Source organism: Lasioglossum baleicum, unplaced genomic scaffold, assembly GCF_051020765.1.
Source record: "Lasioglossum baleicum unplaced genomic scaffold, iyLasBale1 scaffold2320, whole genome shotgun sequence".
NCBI classification, from domain to species: Eukaryota; Metazoa; Arthropoda; class Insecta; order Hymenoptera; family Halictidae; genus Lasioglossum; species Lasioglossum baleicum.
In genome coordinates, this window is record NW_027471379.1 from 1 (window position 1) to 21,864 (window position 21,864).

General features: G+C 27.8%; 1 protein-coding gene and 2 pseudogenes across 1 annotated transcript; 2 read left to right on the forward strand and 1 right to left on the reverse strand.

The window, feature by feature from the left end:
* The first annotated feature begins 1,511 nt into the window (after positions 1 to 1,511).
* On the forward strand, positions 1,512 to 8,383 carry LOC143221370 (WD and tetratricopeptide repeats protein 1-like). Its single transcript, XM_076446840.1, is given in 17 exon segments — positions 1,512 to 1,577; positions 1,817 to 1,947; positions 2,100 to 2,211; positions 2,371 to 2,446; positions 2,449 to 2,750; positions 3,101 to 3,218; positions 3,333 to 3,437; positions 3,440 to 3,511; positions 3,745 to 3,848; positions 4,069 to 4,196; positions 4,421 to 4,501; positions 5,514 to 5,656; positions 7,642 to 7,730; positions 7,732 to 7,787; positions 7,874 to 7,997; positions 7,999 to 8,067; positions 8,180 to 8,383. Coding segments are annotated over 17 exon segments (1,980 nt in total).
* A 652-nt stretch (positions 8,384 to 9,035) lies between these two features.
* Positions 9,036 to 12,004, reverse strand: LOC143221369 (BBSome complex member BBS5-like; annotated as a pseudogene).
* A 55-nt stretch (positions 12,005 to 12,059) lies between these two features.
* Positions 12,060 to 15,165, forward strand: LOC143221371 (uncharacterized; annotated as a pseudogene).
* The last annotated feature ends 6,699 nt before the right edge of the window (positions 15,166 to 21,864 follow it).

The window sequence follows — 21,864 nt, forward strand, 5'->3', positions numbered from 1 at the left end:
ATATATAAAATTTTGCAATATCAACTCATTTAAATAAACCTAAAAATTAATACTTATACGAACACGTGCAATATTTTTTAGGTTAAGTGTTAAATGTAACGCTTCCGGTATAATTTACCTTAAAAATAGCATATCCCGCTGGAGTTTCAAATAATATTGAATAATTCTTATTTATGATATTATCGTATTAATATTTTTAACAATTCTCACATTTGTAGTAAAAGACGCCAACGACTTACAGTTTCGAAAAATTTTCGTAAGTTATCGTGGTTCTTCACATTAATCTGTGTTGGCGCTAGTGATCACATAATAAAATTACTTTACTAACAACAAAATTTTATTACACTATTTTATTATATTATTTACTATCTTATATAATATATAAAAAATAATTGAAAAGGTTAACACTATGTATTAATAGAAAATAAATTATAACGTGCAAATTAGTTATAGTCTTTCAATTTTACAAACTTTAATTTTAAATTTTTATTTTTAAATATTTCTGCAAGATACTTTGAAAACTTTCACTCGTACATAAAATACAGTTGTTAAATATTAGAATTTTTTGAAACGTCTATACTATGACTATTATATTACATATAGATACACATATTACATATGCATATATCATATAATAGCAACAATAATCTTAATATAATGATAACACTAATAAATATAATACAGTAATAGGAGCAACAGTATTAATAACAATAACGACACTTTCAAATATACATAAATATTATAATATTTATCAATTCGAATAAATTTTTTTTTAGGTTAAGATATATAATATGTTCTTAAATTAAAAAGATTCGTTTATAAAAATTATATTCACGCATACGATTTTACAAAAATGATAAAGTTATAAAAATTTAACATGAATATAAAATTTACTACCTTATATCAATTTAATTGTTATAGACGTTCAATCTGTACAGGTCAGCCAATATATATAGAAACATGAAAAGAATGAAAATGGAAGTATAGCTTGACATGTAGAAAATTATATATTCACATTAATTGCTCCAAAAGATAAAAGATAATTGTCAATTGAATTATATTTTTAACTAAAATAAAAATAAAGTGTACAATACATAAACAAGAATACATATAGACATATATGCACGTATATCAACTGTATGTTAGAATGTGATAAAGTACAAAAGTTGGGTTAAGTTCATAGTATTGTGTAAAAGAACAGCAGTAGGAGTACGTTTCAATAACGTTTTGATAATGTATGAGTAACTAATGACTTATTAACCATTTTGTATCTTATTTTATCGTGTTAATTATAAGTTAATTAGTTTTGTTCAGTTTTCATGAAAATAATTTTTACTTTTTTAACGAAATAGTATGGGTTATTTTTTCATAACATGATTATATTTGCATTTTTTCTTGAAAAAAGTTTAAATGCGTTACATTAAACAAAAATGACGATAAATTTTCTTATGATTTTGAGAGGATATTTAATTTTTTTAGTACAACAAGTGATTGATGAAATGAACATAGAAATGCTTCCTAACATACATGATAAAGATTACAGAGTTTTGGATTTAGTACGCCAACGTCAAATACGGGTATGTTGATAAAAAATTACATTTATATATAAATATACATATATTTATTTATTTATTATTTATAATTATAATAGTACTTAATATTTTTCAATATATGTTTACAATATGAATATGTACATTTAAGATCACAGTTGATATTTTTTTTATAATTTTTTTTTATGTATTAACCATAAACGTTAAACATAAACCTTCCATAAAAGTAAGTTCATGCTTAATTGTATTTAATTCATTTTATATAGGATTCAGTAGCACATTTAGTTTCTCAGAAGTTACATGTGACAGAAAATTTGATATCTCGATTAGGACTTGAAAAAGAATTGGTTGAACATACCGGATGTGTTAATTGTTTAGAATGGAATGAAAGTGGACAGTAAGTATTTGTTAAACAAATAAATAGTAAATGAATTATAGTATAAAACATATATGACAGAAATATTCATAATTTACATAAATATTTTTACATACACTGAGATAATCAATTAGTAGTTAATATGTGCTTTTATGCATTTATTGTATTTCTAGAATTCTTGCTTCAGCATCTGATGATATGAACATTATATTATGGGATCCATTCAGATATGAAAAGAAATTAGTACTTCATACACGTCATCATGGAAATATATTTTCCGTCAAGGTAATTTTGTAAGGAATGTATTGTTTTTTCTCTTTTTTTTAAAGCATTAATATCATTCTTTAAAAGATTGGTTTTTGTAAGTTTTTTTAATTATTGATATTTTTAATAGTTATTTTATTATTAATGACAGAAACAGCATATGATTCCAATTTCTTGCAGTTTATGCCAAAATCAAATGATCGGATATTGGTGTCAGGAGATGGAAAAGTACAAGTTCGTGACATTAATCTTCTAAGTCATTATTTTTGTGAAATTGTCACATAAGTTGTGTAAAACGAATTGCTACTGCAAATACTGTACCTTTTCCTTTTTGGAGTGCTGCAGAAGATGGTCTTATTTTACAATATGACATCTGTGCTCCTCACAGTTGCAAAAGTACTGACTGTAACAGTGTATTAGTAAATCTTGTTAATCATGCTGGTCGATATGCAGAAGGCAAATGTATTTCTGTGAATCCAAAAAAACGGGAATTAATAGCTATTGGAGCCAATGATGCTTATATACAAATGTATGATCGTAGAATGATTAAGCTTTCTCAGGTAATTACGGAATTTTTAATTTTTTCACTAAATTATGGAACTTGCTTTTAAATGTAATGGTATTTTTGTATTTAATTATTTATATTTTCAATTATTTGGTATTTGTATATATTTTAAAATTGTCGTGTATTAATATAAAATTAATAAAAATCATAGATATAAGAATTTTATGTTGTTGGATATAAAAATATTTGTTATTCTTGATATATTTTTAAATATAAGAATTAATATGAGAATGTTGTTAATTACTGATATAGTATTATATTATTAGCAATAATAATATAGTTAATATAGTAATTAAAGAAAAGTTAATTTCCCTTTTAACTTTGTACATTCTGTTTAAACAATAGGTGCCTATTTCGTCTTCACATAATCGCTGGACAAGAACAAATGTATGTTTACGGTTAGCTGGAGCTGGTGATCCAAAAGAGAATATACCATTGGGTTGCGCACAATATTTTATCGCGGGTTCGTTCGTACGATCAGAAATAGCGTACGCGACTCCTTTATCCTTTTATTCCTCCTTTGTTATATATTATATGATCACTCTAACAAAGACTGTTAATGTTTGATATTGAGCAGGTCATCTACATTCTCGGCAACGTGACAGTAATAGGAGTCTTACTACAACATATTTAACCTTCAGTGCTGATGGAAATGAATTTCTTGTTAATATGGGCGGTGAACAGATTATTTATTTGGCATCAATAATCCAAAAAAATCGAAGACATGCTTTGGTTATTCTACAAATATGTATTTAGGTAATATCATAATTATTGCAAAAATTCACAATTTTTTAAATATTTTGTTAATATAAAATGTATACAAATAATAATTATTATAATATAACAGTAATGATCGCTACAATATTCCTTTTCTATTAAATTTTATATCATCTTACTGTAATCTTAGATAAATTAAGTTATACTTTTAAATTTACATATAACACATACAATCTCGAATATATTTAAATTTATTAAAAATCTATTAATAGGAGATTTTGAAAATGACTGTATGGAAAGCAATGAAGATATTACAGATTTTACTAAAAAAAATGTTAAATTCCTGCCACCACATGTTGAAGAACTAAAATGTCAAGTAAGTATATATTATGTGAAACTTTCTGCAAATTTTATTTTTTAATTAACAGAAAAATTTTAAATTTTTTTTAAACTTATTATAGAAAAATAAATTGAATTATCCGACATTAAATTTGCATAATTCGTTCATTTGATAAGTAAATTTTTATTTTAGTACTATCATAAAAAGGAAATAAACTAATTATATTCTATTTTTAACTATTATGTTTTTCTTTTAGGCTAATGAAAGCTTTAAGCAACAAAAATATACATTAGCAATTAATTTATACAATAAAGCAATCAGTTATTGTCCTACTGCAGCTGTGCTTTTTGCTAACAGAGCTGCAGCATATATGAAACGAATTTGGTATGAGCTTTTCACTATTTCCATTTCTTTCACTATTTAAAAATTTGGGATATTATAAAATATTTAAAAAATAAAATAAATTAGAAGTTGAGAAAATTTAATTTTTTGAAGATATTTTTTGAATAAAAGATTTACAAAGGCATTTTCTTTATTTAAAAAAAATTTTTTTTTTTTTTTTCTTTATTTTCGAATTTGAACATAATGTAATTCTGTGAAATTTTCAGGGATGGTGATATATATTCTGCTCTTAAGGATTGTCGAACAACACTACTCCTTGATCCTGGACATGTAAAAGCTCATTTTAGGTAATAACAGACTGTGGATACTATAATAATGCTCTTAGTTTAATTAAATGTAATATAATATACAGAATGTCCGACAAGTCAACCAAACAGCTTTCTTAATATATTTGATAGGTTATTTTAAATGAAAAAAATCATGAATCTTAATTCTAAAAAAAAAAGTGTTGATATTAGTAACATTTATATGAATTATTGTTAAACAATTAGAAGTTTATAGAAGGTGATTCACTCGTTAGCAGATTCAAAGACAGAATTATTTATTCAGGAAACTTGAAAATTTAAAACTTCAGTTCACATCACATAGAAATACACAAATATCGTCATTGCACTCTTTTATCAAATCATCGTATTAGGACACAGGACCCCTGCCGCGATGTTAGTTGCTTTTCAGCGGCAGTACTGCCTTTGAATGCATTAGTTAAAGAATTACCCTATATATTACAATTAAACGAGGTTTTCGATATTCATCTTCAATAAGTCTGTCATTAATATCTTTATTGAATTCCTCTTATAACAGGAAGGTATGTAAATTTTTTAAAAATATAACTTCTTTCTGTATTTAGCAAAATTTACAGTAAGAAAAAGAATATAGTTCAAAGAATAAAAAATTATTGTATGCAAAAGGAGTTATGAGTTTCTTAAATATTTATTTTTTTTAGAATAGTAGATAAAATTACGTGAACTTATACTGTATTCTTCTCAGATACTGACTTTAATTTTATTACATTTCCCTTTCTGGGACTGCATAAAATGAAAGATTTGCTGAGCAGACAATCCAATTGTACTAAAATATAAATGTGAAAAGTAATAAGATACATAAAAAATAAGAAATTATCATTTTAATTCATAATAGAATCGAGATTCATAGTACATTAAGGCTATCCTACTTGGGATCATATACGAGATAGACTAAAAAAGTTGTTTGGATAATTTCCAGAACATCCTGTATATATACATATATAGTTATATATGTACATATATATATATACATACATATATCTATATATATTTGTAGATTGGCTCGTTGTCTCTTTGATTTACATCAATTAGTCGAAGCTGCTAAAATAATTAAAGACTTTCAACAAAAATTTCCTGAATATGCATCTAACTCTGCATGTAAAGCATTAAAAATGGATATAAAAGAAGCTACAGATTCTGGTATGTCTTTCTTTGTTACATTGTATTCATAGATTGATATGATGATTCCTATATTGTATATAGGATATGTTTTCCTAATGTTGTTACAAGTTTATTTCTTTGAGACTTTAAACTTGTAAATTTTATTTCATTTTGCATGAGAAACCCTTCTTCTTCTTATTATTATTATTTTTTTCTTTTTTCTTTTTTTTTAATAGAAGATTAGCATATTAAAGTAAAGTTTATTTCGTAAATTTTTAATGGGAGTAGGAAATATAAGCTCAATTTTCATATGAAACCAAACATTTTTCATTTCAATAAGTTTACTTATTAATGTAGAAATTATTGAGAAATTAGAAATTATTGTTGATTAAAGTATTGTTTATAATAATTTCACAATATAAATTTAATATAAATTTATAATATATATTGAACTATCTTTAAATTATAAGTTATTAAAATGTCATCATGAAAATATAAATCTACATCTTTTCCATATGTACATCTTTGAGTTTCTCGATAAGTTAATATATCGTGATTATAAGTAACAGATTAATTTTATTCCAAAAAATCTGTTGGTTAAAATGATTCGTTAAAACTGAGAAACTTTTAATTTAATATGAAAATTGCGATTATCTATTATATACATATCTATTTGCATCCAAAATTTCAAACACGATCTTCATTTTTTTCTAATTTATTTCTATCTAGTGTAGTTCTGTAGAAAATAAAAAATTCTTTTTATGCTGAATAAAACCTAAAAAGATCTTAAGTTTCGGTCTTTTGTAATGTCACAGATATTGATTTGTAATAACTTTAGTAAAATACCCTGATTGTGCACATAACATTACTCAGTTTATCATGTTTTTTGAATGTTATAAGATGTAAGGAGTTTGTAAAATTAGTTTCCTTTTTTTCTTTTTGTTTTTATATATTTACAATTCAGGCATGAAAATTTGGAGATTATTACATATAGTCTAAATATTATCGAATTTCAATATAATATAGTGCTACAATTATTTAGACAATTATTTAAAGTAAAACTATGAAGTTATAGAAAGGATTATTAAAGTAATAAAGAAATCTTGAGATGTGTTATTTTGTCGTTAGTAATGAGCATTTTTTTCATTTAAATTCATAATTTGAGGTATATTGTTTAGTATATTATGATATAAACTTGTTTCACACTATTTATAGACATTTTTGCCTGCACATCAAAACTAAGTTAATTATTTTTATTTTGTTTTACATTATATTTCTTTAGCAGCTATCCTCATAGATTTTTGATATTTCACTTTAGAGAAAATAGTCAGTAAAATCCAAAAAATTTTTTATTTGAATCATGACTGACTTAATTTTATTGTATGAGTATATGCGTGATCATATTAGAAATATATTACATCACATTACTAGCTCAATTTCAATCTTTGAATTTGAAGCAATTTTCCATATTATAATAATTTACAACATATAATCAATCAAATTGTAGAACGTTGCTATTTATGATCATGTAAAGACAATTTAAATGATTTTTTTAATTTCAACAGAAATGACATATTATTTCTTTTTGAAGTATAAACTATTGAATATAAAAAAAATTATAATTGTGCTTGTCCATACTGTTTTATCGATACGAACTTTTCCCTCAATTATGTTTGAATTAATATATATTGTATAATTAATATATATAATTATGTTTATTAATAATAATTAATAATTATATCCATTTTACTCTTTCCTGTATACATATTTTAATAAACTCAAAATGTACACATTTATATATTTTTCAAATTGTCATACTTGATTTATTAAACATAAGAAAAAAAAGTAAAAGATAGTCAACCAATTTTGCATATTCCTCATATTTTACAAAATGCATGTAAAAATAGGGATAGATTCAAGCAATAGTGACATGTATAATAGTATACACCAATAATAGGCTTTTAAATTTGTTCTTTACGAATATTTTTTTTAATCAGCGATTAATGTAATTATTATACAATCAGGCAGTGATATTAATACGAATCAGCTAATGATACAAATATCAGAATATGAACAAGAATGGCACTGCAATACAATTGATTATAAAATGAGGTTTTGAAGGGCATTGTAATACTATAACTGATATAAAAGAAGCTAATTTCTGTGGAAAGTAAGTATATTTAAAAAATGATTTATAAATCGTCCAAAAAATTTAGTAATTAGTAATGCATTTATAATTATCAATTTTTTTTTAAGCAATGGTCAATATATTGTGGCAGGATCAGATGATGGTTCATTTTTTATTTGGGATCGTAATACCACAAATATTGTGTGTATTCTTAGAGACGAACGTATTGTAAACTACCTTCAACCTCATCCAACTAGCTACCAGTTTACTAGCTACCAGGAGCATTGATCCAGTAGTTAAATTATGGAGTCCTTTACCTGAAGTATGTTTAATAATTATTTAACAAAAATATTTTATTAAAAGTATATAATTATTTTAAAGAAATAATAATTATCGTATTAAGGAGAAAGTAAAACTTGATATTTGTGTGATAGAATGGCAGCATAAATGAAAGAGAAATTCAAAATTTAGAAGACGCTGCATCAGCAAATCAAATTTGTATGAAGAGTGATCCATTTGAAGTAATGCTTATGAATATGGGATATAGATTTCCTGTTCAGCAGGCGGAACTAAACGAAGATGAGGATGATAATCAAGATCAATCAGTTGTGCAACCTTTAAATTGTAGACCAAGTTAAATTTGAAGACAAAATTTGAAAAGTGGTATGAAATTGCAATTAAACATTTAAAGACTTATTCAGTGTTATATTGTAGAATACTAATGCTTTAATTCTAATTATCTATTTTTTTTTTATCAATTCCTTATAGATGTTGACTTTTCCATAAATAAAATACTGAAAACTATTTGGTAAAGTGTTAATAATATAAATGTTGAAAAGAGAAGAAAATAGTTGTATTAAATAGTTGTGAGATTCCTACCATTGATTTCTTTTATATATATAAAAGTGGTAAAAAATATTTGAAGAGGTAACAGGATAAAAGAAGACCACAGTTATGTTAATATAATTAATAAATGCAATTGATTGTATCTCATATTTTTCTTACAACTCTAGCTGAAAAATATCAAATGATTTAGAAAAACTAAAACTAGAAAAATATCAGATAATATATTTTATTATAATAGCTTTCTTTTATATCCATTAAACTATTCTATTGAAATTTATTAATTCTAATTCTAATTCCCTCTTATGTGTTGTGAGATAATATTTTTTGATATAATACATCCAATGTATTAATGTCAATTATTCTTTAAATTTTGTATTAAAAATAATATTTATGTAATATAAAAATATAAAAATAATATTTACTTCAAGTTTGTCAATGTATCAATTAAGCTTGATGCACAAGTTCCCATAAACTTCGAAGTGTACTGGTTTCTCGAGGTTCTTCTGTTGTAAGACCTAGATAAATTGAAGAATTAGGTTTTTTTTATTCGATCCTTGAGAAAAATAATAGCCAAATACATTTGAAATTTCAGTTTGATTGTCTTGTATCTCAGAATGTTGTTCCACATTTGATTGCTGTAATAGAGCCTGTAATATTTGATGAATAATTATTAACAATTATATTTATTTATTGAATAAATCTGTTTAAAATTAATATTAATATAATATTACCTGATGTTCAAACCTATAATCAATATCAAAAATAGGAAATTTTTCAAATGCTTTTAATAACATTAAAATTTCTTTGTAAATAATATGTAGCTTTTGAACAGGATTAAGTTGAAATCCCAATATATATTCTCCACTAGATTCTGTGCTAGTAATAACTAAAGTTTTTCTTTTTTGATTTTTTTTACGTGGGGGAAATTTTCAAAAAGATACCCCAACCTTCTGAGGGCGAGGACAGGGGTATGTGGAATTTGTACGCACTAAAACTCCCACGGTGGCCATCCTCTCCACACTTAGGGGGGCCCCGTGATGTGGGCACTCCCACTCAAAACAACGGTGCCCCCCCGCGGAGTGCCAGATGTTATGGCCCACACCGCTGCTTCTCCTCCTCACGTCAACAGCGTCGCGCGACTACTACGTGACGCCGTCATCTCCAACCGCGATCACCTAGATAGGCGGGCCCTCACCCGTCTGACCGCGGTCCGACCTGGCGGCCGGCTGATAACGGGACGGGGACTGTCCCGCCCCAACCGGCAGAGCTACCTCACCGGTCACACTTGACCGACAGGTGCGCGGCAAGCCTGCATGAATTGATATGTTGAATTGATAATTCATATCAGCAAACCATACCAAACGTATATTTGTCACAATAAAAGTTCCAATATTTCTCTAATACGATATAAATTTTAATAATAAACTTTTTAAATGCAATATAAGTTACTAGAAATGATAATGAAGTCAACCTGTTCTAATGATAAATTCCAAATATCCTGCAATGTTGAATGGACTGTTTCTTGCAGTAGTAAAGTTAATTGTTTATCATTAATTATTCCACTCCTCAATTTAATTTCTCGATTAATTTTAGACGAGATATGTGCTCTGTAATGTTTAAATCACAGTTTAATGACTTTTTCTTTTTTTTTTTTACATGTTACAAATTACATTAAGTTTCAAGTTACAAACAGTCATAATTGAAATAATAAATTTTTATTAGTTTCAACATTCGTTTTATATTTATTTATTTTGTCATCTCGTAACAATTAAATGAAATGACAATTTTTGGAATAAAATAATGATATGAAATTAATTCATCTTTTATTAATTATTTTGTTCATGTACAACTTTTATATATAATATATTTAATATTAATAATTATTTACAAAAAAAAAATTATAATTTTGAAATGAAAATATACTTTCATGCTTATCTTATGTTTGTTATGTAATCAAATGAAACACTAATTTAAAAATTATTAAAGGAAATTAAAGAAAAAAAATATAACATTATAGACAAATTCAAACCTTTCAAAACTGTATAAAAATAATTTCGTTATCATAATATATGGCTAATAAATAATTATAAAAATGTTTTCATCTTGTGCCTTAAACGTATAATAAAATAAATCTAATTAAAGTATAAATTAAATTAGAAAATTAAAGTAGATCTGAAAAGATGTAATATGTAATAACAATCATGTAGAATATTTTGTTTCAGTGTTACACATCTTTTTATTATCAGAGCTAAGTTATGCAAAAACAATGCTTTTATAATTTTTAATAAATCCTACAAACTATAAAAAAAATGGATAATTTAAAAATAAATATAAAATGTGACCCTTAGAAAAAAATCTTTTATGCGAATCTACTTATAGATATTTATTTTATATATTATCATTTGAAATTAAAAATAAAAGAATCAATAAATTGTTAAAACATATAAGGAAATCAAGAATATTTTATTGTTGTATAAAGACATACCTGTATACAACAAATGTATAACGTTTTGTACTTTTTAAATCTTGATTTGTAAATAGAAATTCGTATCTACAATTTCGGAAGGAAGCTAAAATATGTAGAGCTTGCAAATGTTTTCCTTGCAACTACAAAACTAATATCCTTTTGTTATTTATATATTAAAAATAAAAACTTATAATTTATGAAATTATAATAACACTATGTAGACTTTTACTATTCACTGTTATAAAGGTGTTATATCCAATACCTACAGAAAAATTTATTTATCAGATTTATCATCCTTATGTCTTATAACATATGTAACTTATATATCTTGAACAATATTTATAGATTACAAAATTGTAAAATTTAACTTCAATTATTACAAATGTTTTAAAAGTTTTATTCAAACTTTCAACATTATTCAACTTTCTATCTTAAGTACTACAAAAAATAAACAACTGAAAATAATATGTGGTATTGCTAGTTCACTTTCGAACAAGAGTTAGAAGTATATTGGTAAGTAAATATATAACCTTACATCATAAATTGTTTACAATGTAACAATAATTTTATTTTGTTTGTTTAAAAGTTTAATAAAACTGTTTTTCACATTTCAAGCTGCATAGTATTTATAGGCGAAAATAGTACATTCTACCAGGCTCATCAAAAATACTTATAATTATAAACTCTAATGTTATATTCAATCAAATTATAGACTACAAAGTTTATGGTGTTTATTTTAATTTATTTTAAAATTAACGTAATATGGATATCGTTAAATTGCACATAAAATTTATATTAGTAATAAGGTATTCGGGATCACTATTTTATTGTTAAAGTATGAGACGATTTATTTACCTCGCATAAGAAATTATTGTAGACAAAATTTACATTAAAAATTTTAAAATAGCTTAATATTATAACTTAACATACTTGTATAAATATTCATTTATTTTAATATTAAATTATGTTTACAGTTTTTAATAAAGTAACATATTTAAAAAATGAAACGAGCACGTATAAAGGCTATGGTAACAGTTCCAACCCGAAGAAAAGCAACGCAAGATGTGCCTGTTAGTGAAATTGCTGACCCAACTGAGCTTAGTGAGAAAAATAAAAATATATCTGATGATATTAATATAACATCACAACAAATTTAAAAAAATGTTCCTCAAGAAAATCAGATAGAAGAAAATGTGGACAATACAAAAGAATTAAAACAAGTACAAGAGGTAGAAGAAGAAATGCAAAATGAACAATTGCACATGGATAATCAATGTAATGAGTATAAAGGTGATTTTACACAAAATTCTGAGAAATTTAAGAAAGAGATTGTACAACCATCAGAAATTTCAAATACAACACAAATTAGTAAGTATTATATTCGAATTAAAAAATTCTATGCAAATATAAATGAAAAATTACGAATGAAGTTAATAGAAAAAGTAAATCTAGATTATCTAGGTAAGCTTAATATTGTTCACAATTTATGGAATTTATTATTGTTTCAAATTTGATTCGGGTCAACTGTATTTAGTTTATTAATTAAATAAATCTCACATATAAGTTGTAATAAATACGAGGTTTACCTAGATAATTCTAAGTCCTTTCTACTAATTTTAGCCATATTATATACAGGTTGACTCATTCGAAGTTTTCCATGTAATTATCTCCTAAATTATAGTTCGTTTCAGAAAATGTTTGAGTAAAATATAAATAGCATGGAGGAAGGATATAAAAGTTATTCTGCAATATTTATTCTACATATAAATTGAAAAATGATATTAGGTTTTATTATTAAAAAGAGATAATTATCATAGAGATTTATTATAGATTATAAAAACAGTAAAACATATTATCAGAGTTATTTAAATTTTCTGTAATGTTTTAGCATCTTCTACAAAATTAACACAAAATCGATGTGGTTTTATGAAACCAACACCAAAATTTGATAACAGTAATAGACCAAGAACAAACAGTATTGAAGGAAGTGGAGCAAGTACAAGTGAATTTGAGGATGATATGAGAAGATTATCTTTTACTAGTACCAACCATACAAAAAATGAATTCGTGCAATTAACACCTATACAAAGGATGCTGTTACTAATAACGCTAAAAATAATTTAATAACATCTAAAGCAGGACAAAAAAGACGTATATTAGTTTCAGAATTTGCAAGAAAGCTAACAGAGGCTAGAAGAGAATTCCATTTAAAACATGGAAATAAAACTCCAGAGAGAAGCAAACTTACAATGTATGACTTAATATATTATAATCCAGTTACTAATCCTATGAAGAAGTCTACAGGATCTGCCATAACAACAAGAAAAATATTAGAATGTCAGTAAGTATTTTATTAAATAGATTGAATAATGTAGTTGCTTTTCAAATGTATTTTAATATAAATCATATAAAGTTTAAAAGTAATTTAGTAAAATTAACATATCTATTGAAACCAGAAAGGAATAATCATTTTTGCCGACCTGAAGAAATTCAAGAAGAAGAAAATGAAGATGATCCATCATCTGCAATGCCAGTACCTCAAGTAAAAGTTGGACCAAATGGTCAATTAATAATAGATGAACAAAGTCTTGTTATAGAACAAACTAATGCAAAGAAAAACAGGATAGTATTAGCAAAAGAAGCTATTATCGATGATGATAATAGCGGGAGTGGATTTTATAAGAAGCGTCAGAAAAGTAAAGAATGGTCCCAACAGGAAACTTTAAACTTCTATAAAACTTTAAATACAATTGGTACAGACTTTTTGTTGATGCAAAGTCTTTTTCCCAATAGAACAAGGCAAGAAATGAAATTGAAATTTAAGAAAGAAAAGAAAATAAGTTGATCTTTAGTTGAAAAGGTTCTTGAATTTCATCAAGAATTCGATACTGAAATACTAGAAAAATCAATAGATATAATTTGTGCGTTTTATATTTACTTCTCAAATGAAATATAAATTTATTTATGCATTCTTATATTTAAATATAAAATTATCTCATAGAAAATATTTTGTATAAAGTATCGTATAAAATAGTTTAATAGAAGTGTACATAGAAACGTAATAAATGGTTATAGGATATATGTTAATGAAAGTAAACATACATAAAGTATATCTGAAATTTATATATTTTATTCATAAAAGTAATTTAAAGGAAGAAATTGTGAATTTGTATAAACAAATTTGTTGCATTAAGTATAAGTAGTCTGGATAACTATAATTACATTTATATGTACATTTTATTGCTTTATTTTCTATAAAAATGGAGTGTATAAAATTACTATATTGTTTTAATTAATATAATATAACTGTTAACTCAATTAATTTACAAATTAATATTATAATTCTAATTATTTATTGTCAGCTTCATTTGACAATTCGGACAAAGAATATTTTGATACTCAAGAAAAACAAAAGCAACGAAAAATAAAGGATAAGAAAAATACAAAAACAAAAAAGAAACGGAAATCTCATAGTAGGTTGAAAAATAAATTTAAATATCGTGTTTTTATTATACCTTTGTAAATATTTGTAATATTTTAAATTAATTCCCTTTTTATGTACTTATTGAACATATGGATTTAATAATTTCAAATACTTACTAGTCCATTAACTTATCTTTAGGGTTTGAAGCAACCAGTATTGCAGAAATGGGTACATTCGACAAAGAAGAAGAAGAAGATGATTTTGATCCAATCGAATATGAAGAAAATACAGACATAAATGATAAATATGAAGAAGTATTAAATAAGACAAATAAAAAGATGTGTAAGAAAGCCACGGAAGGAAAAATGTCTGAAAAAGATGATATAGAATCATTAAGTTCATGCAATGATATTGATAGTGATATAGAAGTTTACTGTGTAAGACCAATAAGATCTCTGAGATTACCGAAAGTAAAAAAATTACAGGATCCCGATATAAATACACTTGACAACGAAAGGTTATATTATTCCCCTAATGATCAGGATATTACAATTTCATCAGAGGATAATGTAAAAGATGCAGAGAATTTAATTTTTGACAGTATCAATCTTAACCCGGATGTTCATCATAATATACAAAAGGATACTATTATTGAACTGGATTGGAAGGTACCTATGGTCATTGTAAGTGCAGTGCTTTGCATTGTGTTTAGGTTTTTGAGTATGCTAGGGCGGGTAGAATTATACACAATTGATGCAATTTTGATCTTACTATTGATATATAAGTAGTATGTTGTTTGTTAATAACAGACCAAATCCACAATTATTATTGCTTGGTTAAACCTTTATTACTAGCCAAAAGGAAACAATGATTCAGTAATTACTTTATATCGTAATCTGTTCGAGATATATAGGATTATAAGAAAAATAATAGATAGTTATTATTAAAACGTTCCATGCCGAAATGATAGATGAATGGAAGATTTATTATGTATCACCAGTCATATAGATATAATTGGTGTAATGAGATTTAGATACCACTTTGATTCTAACTCACACTGGATAAAGCAAGCATCACTTGAGAATTTAAGCAAATAATAGAGTAATATCTGATATACTAATATATCCTGTAAAGACCACCTATCAAATTTTTGTTTATTTTACCTAGACTAATAATATTTATATATTTTTTTTAAGAAAGTTTAAGCTGCCTCTGTTCATCTTGGAACAAATTAAGAGGTATAGTATGACCTCAATTTGCATAGAAAATATGGGCATGTAGCATTTTATTAGTGAGTAAGTTTATCAATACTCTTGAATATCAAATAAGGCAATAAATCTAAATAGTGCCTGTGGCATTTATTGAAAACTTGATTTGTGTATACAAAAATATCAATTGCGCGTTTATAAATATTTTCAGAGCTTGACTAAAATGTAAGATTTCACACGATTACGATGTTGTAATCTCGTTTTAGTTATTCACGCCATATATGTACCTGTTAACTCTCTATACAGTTTGATTTGTATAGAATGAAGGTCTGTGATGTAACTGTGTTTTTCCCATGATTGGCAAGATGCAGCTTTAGAAGACTAGAAAACTAAATACACTTTGACTTTGCTTATCTTATGTTGTTCAACAACGAAGCACTTTACATAGTTATAAATAATTGCAAAGTAGATTTTATCCATTCAGATTAGATTTATTATAATTAGATTTACCACAGCAACAAAGAATAATGTATGAAAATGGCAAATTTGTATTAAGCGATAAATATAATAGCATCCTTTTTGCTTGAAAAAACATTATTATTGACAGAAAAGGTTCTAGTTTGGTGGTATTGGTGCTGAAATTAAACTAGGTTAATATAATTAGAAGGAAAGAATAACAAGCACAATGAACAGCTTTGTTTAGTTTGATTGGAAATATATAAAACGGTATATTGTATAATAAATAAATTTTTCCAAAATATAATTTGGAACTTCTTTAAATATGAAAATGTAATTGAGTAATAATGTAATTTTGTATAAAGACTTTTAAGGTAATAATTTATGTTACGGTATACAATGTATAATTTTTTGAGTGATTGTAATGTTTTTATAATAATAATATTTTTATTAATGTAATCATTATTTATATTATATGCATGAAATATAAAAATGTGTACTACATGATTATTTAAAATTATACATTTATATATTTTATACATATTTGTTTATCTATGTTAAAGGATTATTAAATTACGTTCTAGTTTATATTGCAAAGAAATGTTAAAAGTACTTGTTATGAAATTGTATATTTTTACTCGTAATATATACTTTCACTTAAGATACAAAGAAATATAAAAAGTTTCACGTTTTAAATATTTTCTTATTCTTCACATATTTTAGTCTAGATAATTCTTTAAATAATACAGGGTGTCCCAGCAACGGTGGTACAAAACCGGAAAGACTGTGATTCTAAATACATGGAAAAACAAATGGAAGATAAAAAATAAAATTTTCAATTCGAAGCTTTATTGAAAAATACTCTAGATAATTTGACAATAAATAATTTTGTTTTTACAAAAAGTTATTTCAATTTGGTATCATATGCTTATTTTTGCAGCACATGTTATTACATTATTTCCATCATAACTACAATGAAATGTTACCAACTAATTTACTGAAAAATAAATTCAAATGTTGTATCAAATTGATAATTTCTCTTTTTTTTTTTTAATTTTAAAACATTATACTTCCAGACACCCGATTCTGTAATAGAAAACTTATTTATTATTATTATTAATAGTAATGCTAATTGATTATGCTTATAGTAAGATAGAAATTTTATTTATAAAATTATGTTACAAATTATAGATTCGTTTAAATCATATTCAAATCATCGATCAAGATACATAGATACACAGATATAGTGGATAAAATAATTTACATATGAAGAATTTAATAGCATAGTTCTAAGGTGGATTCCATTTTGAACTTTCTAATGCATCCCATAAATTATAATCTCGTTCTATTATTTCTCTATTTAGTTTATCGATATCTATAGAACTGAATGTTCTGAAAATGAGAAAAAGTTATAATTTTAGAAAGTTTTGTTTACATTACAAATAATAATACATATACTTCTTTTATTACTAAAAATCAAATAAATCTTTTTAATCGAAAAACTATATAAGATAATAAAAAATAATAAAATAAGGCAATAATGTTATAAACATGTCAAATATTTTAAAGAATATTAATTTTATATTAAGTATTTGTTAATAAAATAATATTTCTATATGTATAAATGATGTGTTTTATACCAATTAATTCCAATTCATCTTCTTTAGATTTTTGATCAAATACATAGCTTCTATAACCATCCGAAGTGGGTTCACTTTCATAATAACCTTGTTGCCATGCACTGTAATTGTTCCAGTATGATGATGTATCATAATAGTTGTAAGCATCTGAATTTAAATTTGATGGTGCATATTCCGATGATGATTGTAGAGGAGTAGAACTATAAAAGGGAGAAGGTTATTGATTAAAATTACATAATTTATGTTCTGTAAATATACAAAAAAACAGTCATTTACATACCCTGATAAGTTATTCCATGGCCTAGGCATTTTTAATCTGAGACGATTCGGGAACGTTCGGTGCCGTGACGAAAAGACGATCGGCTGCGCATAGACCAAGGTGCGGTGGCACGTGCCCCCGGAGCGAGGCGAGTCCCCGCCCTTCGCCCAACGCCCACGGGGGGGTCTCGGACGGTCGGTCGAGGGCCCGACCGTTAGGGGATCGAGACCAAGGGGTGTCGGCGTCGCGCGAGTGGTCACGCGACGCACCCGAACAAAGAAGAGGACAAGGGCGAGGAAAGCCCGAAGAAGAAACCCCAGTAAGGGTAAGTCGCTTGGGAGTGCTCGGTCGACTTGGGCTCCGGTACGGCGCTGCCCGCCCCCGAGACTCCCTAAGTGCGAAGAGGACGGACCACCGCAGGGGGTTTAGTGGGTAAAAATCCCACAGACCCCGGCCTCCCCTCAGGGGCCGGGACATCTTTGGAAGATTCCCCCTGCGACACCAAAAAAAAAAAAAAAAAGGTGCGGGTGGCACGTTGTCGTGGACTACGATTCTAGGAAAATGGCGACCTTCGAAGTCGGTCCGCGGCACGTGTCCCCAGCGAAAAGATAATCTCGCCCTTAGATATAAAAAACGAAATCTCGATTGCAGCCAGAACAGTCAGCACGTATAGTTATACAGCACAGTAACACGATATACCCTAAATCGGGAAAAGTTTCTTTTGTTTTCATATTTTTCTTTGTTATACCGATTTCAACAATTTTTATGTTGATTACACTTATTCGCTATGAGTATGAACCCAAATGCGGCAAACAACATTTTTCAGCTAATATGGCATATCAAAATAAAGTAAATGTTAATCCTTGAAATACCGTATCGGCGGTATTGCTCCTTGGAAAATACCATATTGCCGACCACACGCATCGTGGAGTGTAGTACATTCGATACTCCTTTGGTGCCGTCGATTTTTAAACTCTTACGATTTTCGGATATGCTCTCGTTTAAGATGCCGAAATTCTGAGAAACGCCGAAACATTGTAAGATCAAACCGTGAAAACGCTGAAAGCCGAAACGTCGGAAGATGAAAACGTCGAAACACCGTGACGCGGACACAGTCTGCTAACTATTCGAAGCCAACACACACGTCTTCTCTCGATATACAGTGACGGTAGAAATGGATAAATGGTAAAGAAGATGGGGTACTATTGCATGGATATGCTCCATGGTCCAAAATAACTATTGGAACAAAATGTGTTTTAGGATGAAACTTTTCTAAGATGACTTTTTCCCGCTTTTTGACGCATGAAAAAACAAGCAACTCTCGGTTGCTACGCCCGTTTCGGGGCGGCAAAGCGAGTTGCGAGTGAGAGCCGACAGTCGGTGTTTATGTTAGATTTCGTTATTTGAAACCGCTAGGGTTCCCTGTTCTTGGAAAGGTTCCTTGGCTCTTGGGTCCTTTCATACGAAGTATCAATTTTCCATGGCAAGCGTATCATAGAAATAAACTATCGCGGTGCAGAAGTTATCGCTGTTCTGTTGAAAGATAAACACTTCGTAATCTTCGAAAATGAATGCCGTATACAAATTGTCATTAGATATACCGGTTTACAAGATCTATATTCGGAGAAGAAGATCGTTGATATACACACTAGGTTACATTAGAATTGTGGATTTAGACGAACTGTGTCACGTACCCGCCGTACATTTCTCACTAGTCTACTAGACACTCTCCGTAGTTATAATTCTGTACCAAAAGAAAGCTACGAGTAGCAAAGAATGTAATCTTCTTTTACGAGAGGCGGAAATATGTTTATTGAAATAATCAATAATCGTCGGAGAATGTGTTTAGTTCGGAGCAAAAATCAATCTCTGTAAGAGGAACGCAAGACTGAATTGCTGGCGAAAAACACTGTGATACAATGTAGTCTTTTTAACACTCAACTGACGAGACTCGACGACAGTGATATTTACGCAATCGTCATAATTCTAATATATAGAATCGTCTATAATACTAATAGCTTTTCATATTCGAAGACATCGAAAGAAAAATATTTTATAAGGCTTTGTATAATTGTATAAAATTGTATGAATTGTATAAACATAAAACAGATACAGAAAAATCTTAATACCTTCTTGTTGTCCTTCCTTCTGTTTTTCTTTTACACATCGCTATTTAACAAAGAAATTTCAAAGTAATTTATATTTATCATTATAGGATAATAGAATTCAGCAATCGTGTGGATTATGAACAATTCATAAATCTTAGCATGACCGGAATTCAGATCTTTTATTGGTTTCTCATTTTAAACTTCCGTTTCCTGCTCTGAATCACGCGAATCCAATGATCGGACAATCGATCCTCACTGGTTCGTCCTTCGTTTTAGAATTGAGAATGAATGAAGGAGAATGAGAAAGAAAGCAGAAAGAGAAAAAGAGCTAAAATTGGAGTTAGAGAATTTTAGAATACGCAAGGGTGCATGCGACAGCGAATCACGAACGCGTAATCTTTAAGGTGAAATATTTTTAGAAGCATCGATCGCGCAATCGTCGAAAGTTTTGATCGAAACCCTGACACTCCGCAACTTCTACAGATAAGAAAAAAGTAAAAAAAAGATGATAAATGAATAAATATAAATATATAAAGATCTATCCTCGTAAGGAGTAGTTGTAGAGAGACCGTCTTTTTGAGCGAATTGCAGAAAAACCAAAGGTTTTGTGGGTGTATGTGTACGAAAATCGACAAAGATAGATTAATGTTCTAAAACTACATCCGCTGTACATAGAACATATTGTACCATATAACAATCAATGATGGTTTGAAAAACAGAAAAGATCTCGGTAAAGAAAAAAAGAAAAATATCCTAGGAGCGACTACTTGAAGTTCGCGTTGAAATTATTTTCCGGCGTCACCACTTCTCAAACTTGCCGGTGGTTTTTCAGTTGCATCAATGGTTGGTCCGCTGCCGTGGCTTATATCGCACGTCGAGAACAACTCCACTTAGAAAAGCACTTGTTTCGACTCCTCGTGCGTTCAAGCGAAACGAAACGGACCACACGCGAGTCTAGAGAGAGAGAGAGAATCTATATATCGATTAACTCATAAACGATCACCGATTTTAAAGCACCTCTATCCGTCTTACGTGAAGTCAAAACACAATTGTTTCCCGGACGAGAGCCGAATTACACAACATAAGAACGGAAATCGCAATTCTCACTGATAAATATGTTGCTATCGGAGAAAACATGTTGTTACTGTTGTTCTTAAAGATAATGGAAGTGTTACGTTGTTATGAAACGGCGCGAACGTCCGCAGAGAAGGGAAGAATGTTAGTCACATCTTCGGAACAGGCATATAGGAATGAGGATGTTGATGAGAAAGATAAAGAAAAAAGAAAAAAAAAAGAAATAACGAAGCATGCCGATTATGCTATAACTAATGTATTTCTATCTGCTACTGTTAAGTACCTAATGACACGCGTATGCTTCTACCCACTTTCCAGTCGACGTGAGATCTCGAAACGCGAATTTCTTTTCACCGTCTGCGCATCCTCGGCTCAGTCACTGATCAAACTTAAGTAATCACGATTTCACGCGGTCGGAGAGCGATATAAACATTATATACCCAATGTAGCGTGTTTCTATTCAACCTATCGATCTTTCTTCGAACAAACGTGAATTTCATAAGGAAAATTCGCATCGACACAACGAACAGGTCTCTCGATCGAGCTCGCAAACTTCTCTCTCTCTCTCCCTCCCCCCCCCCTCTCTCTCTCTCTCTTCGATCACTCAAAAATTAGCCTGATGGTCCATGCTCTTCAA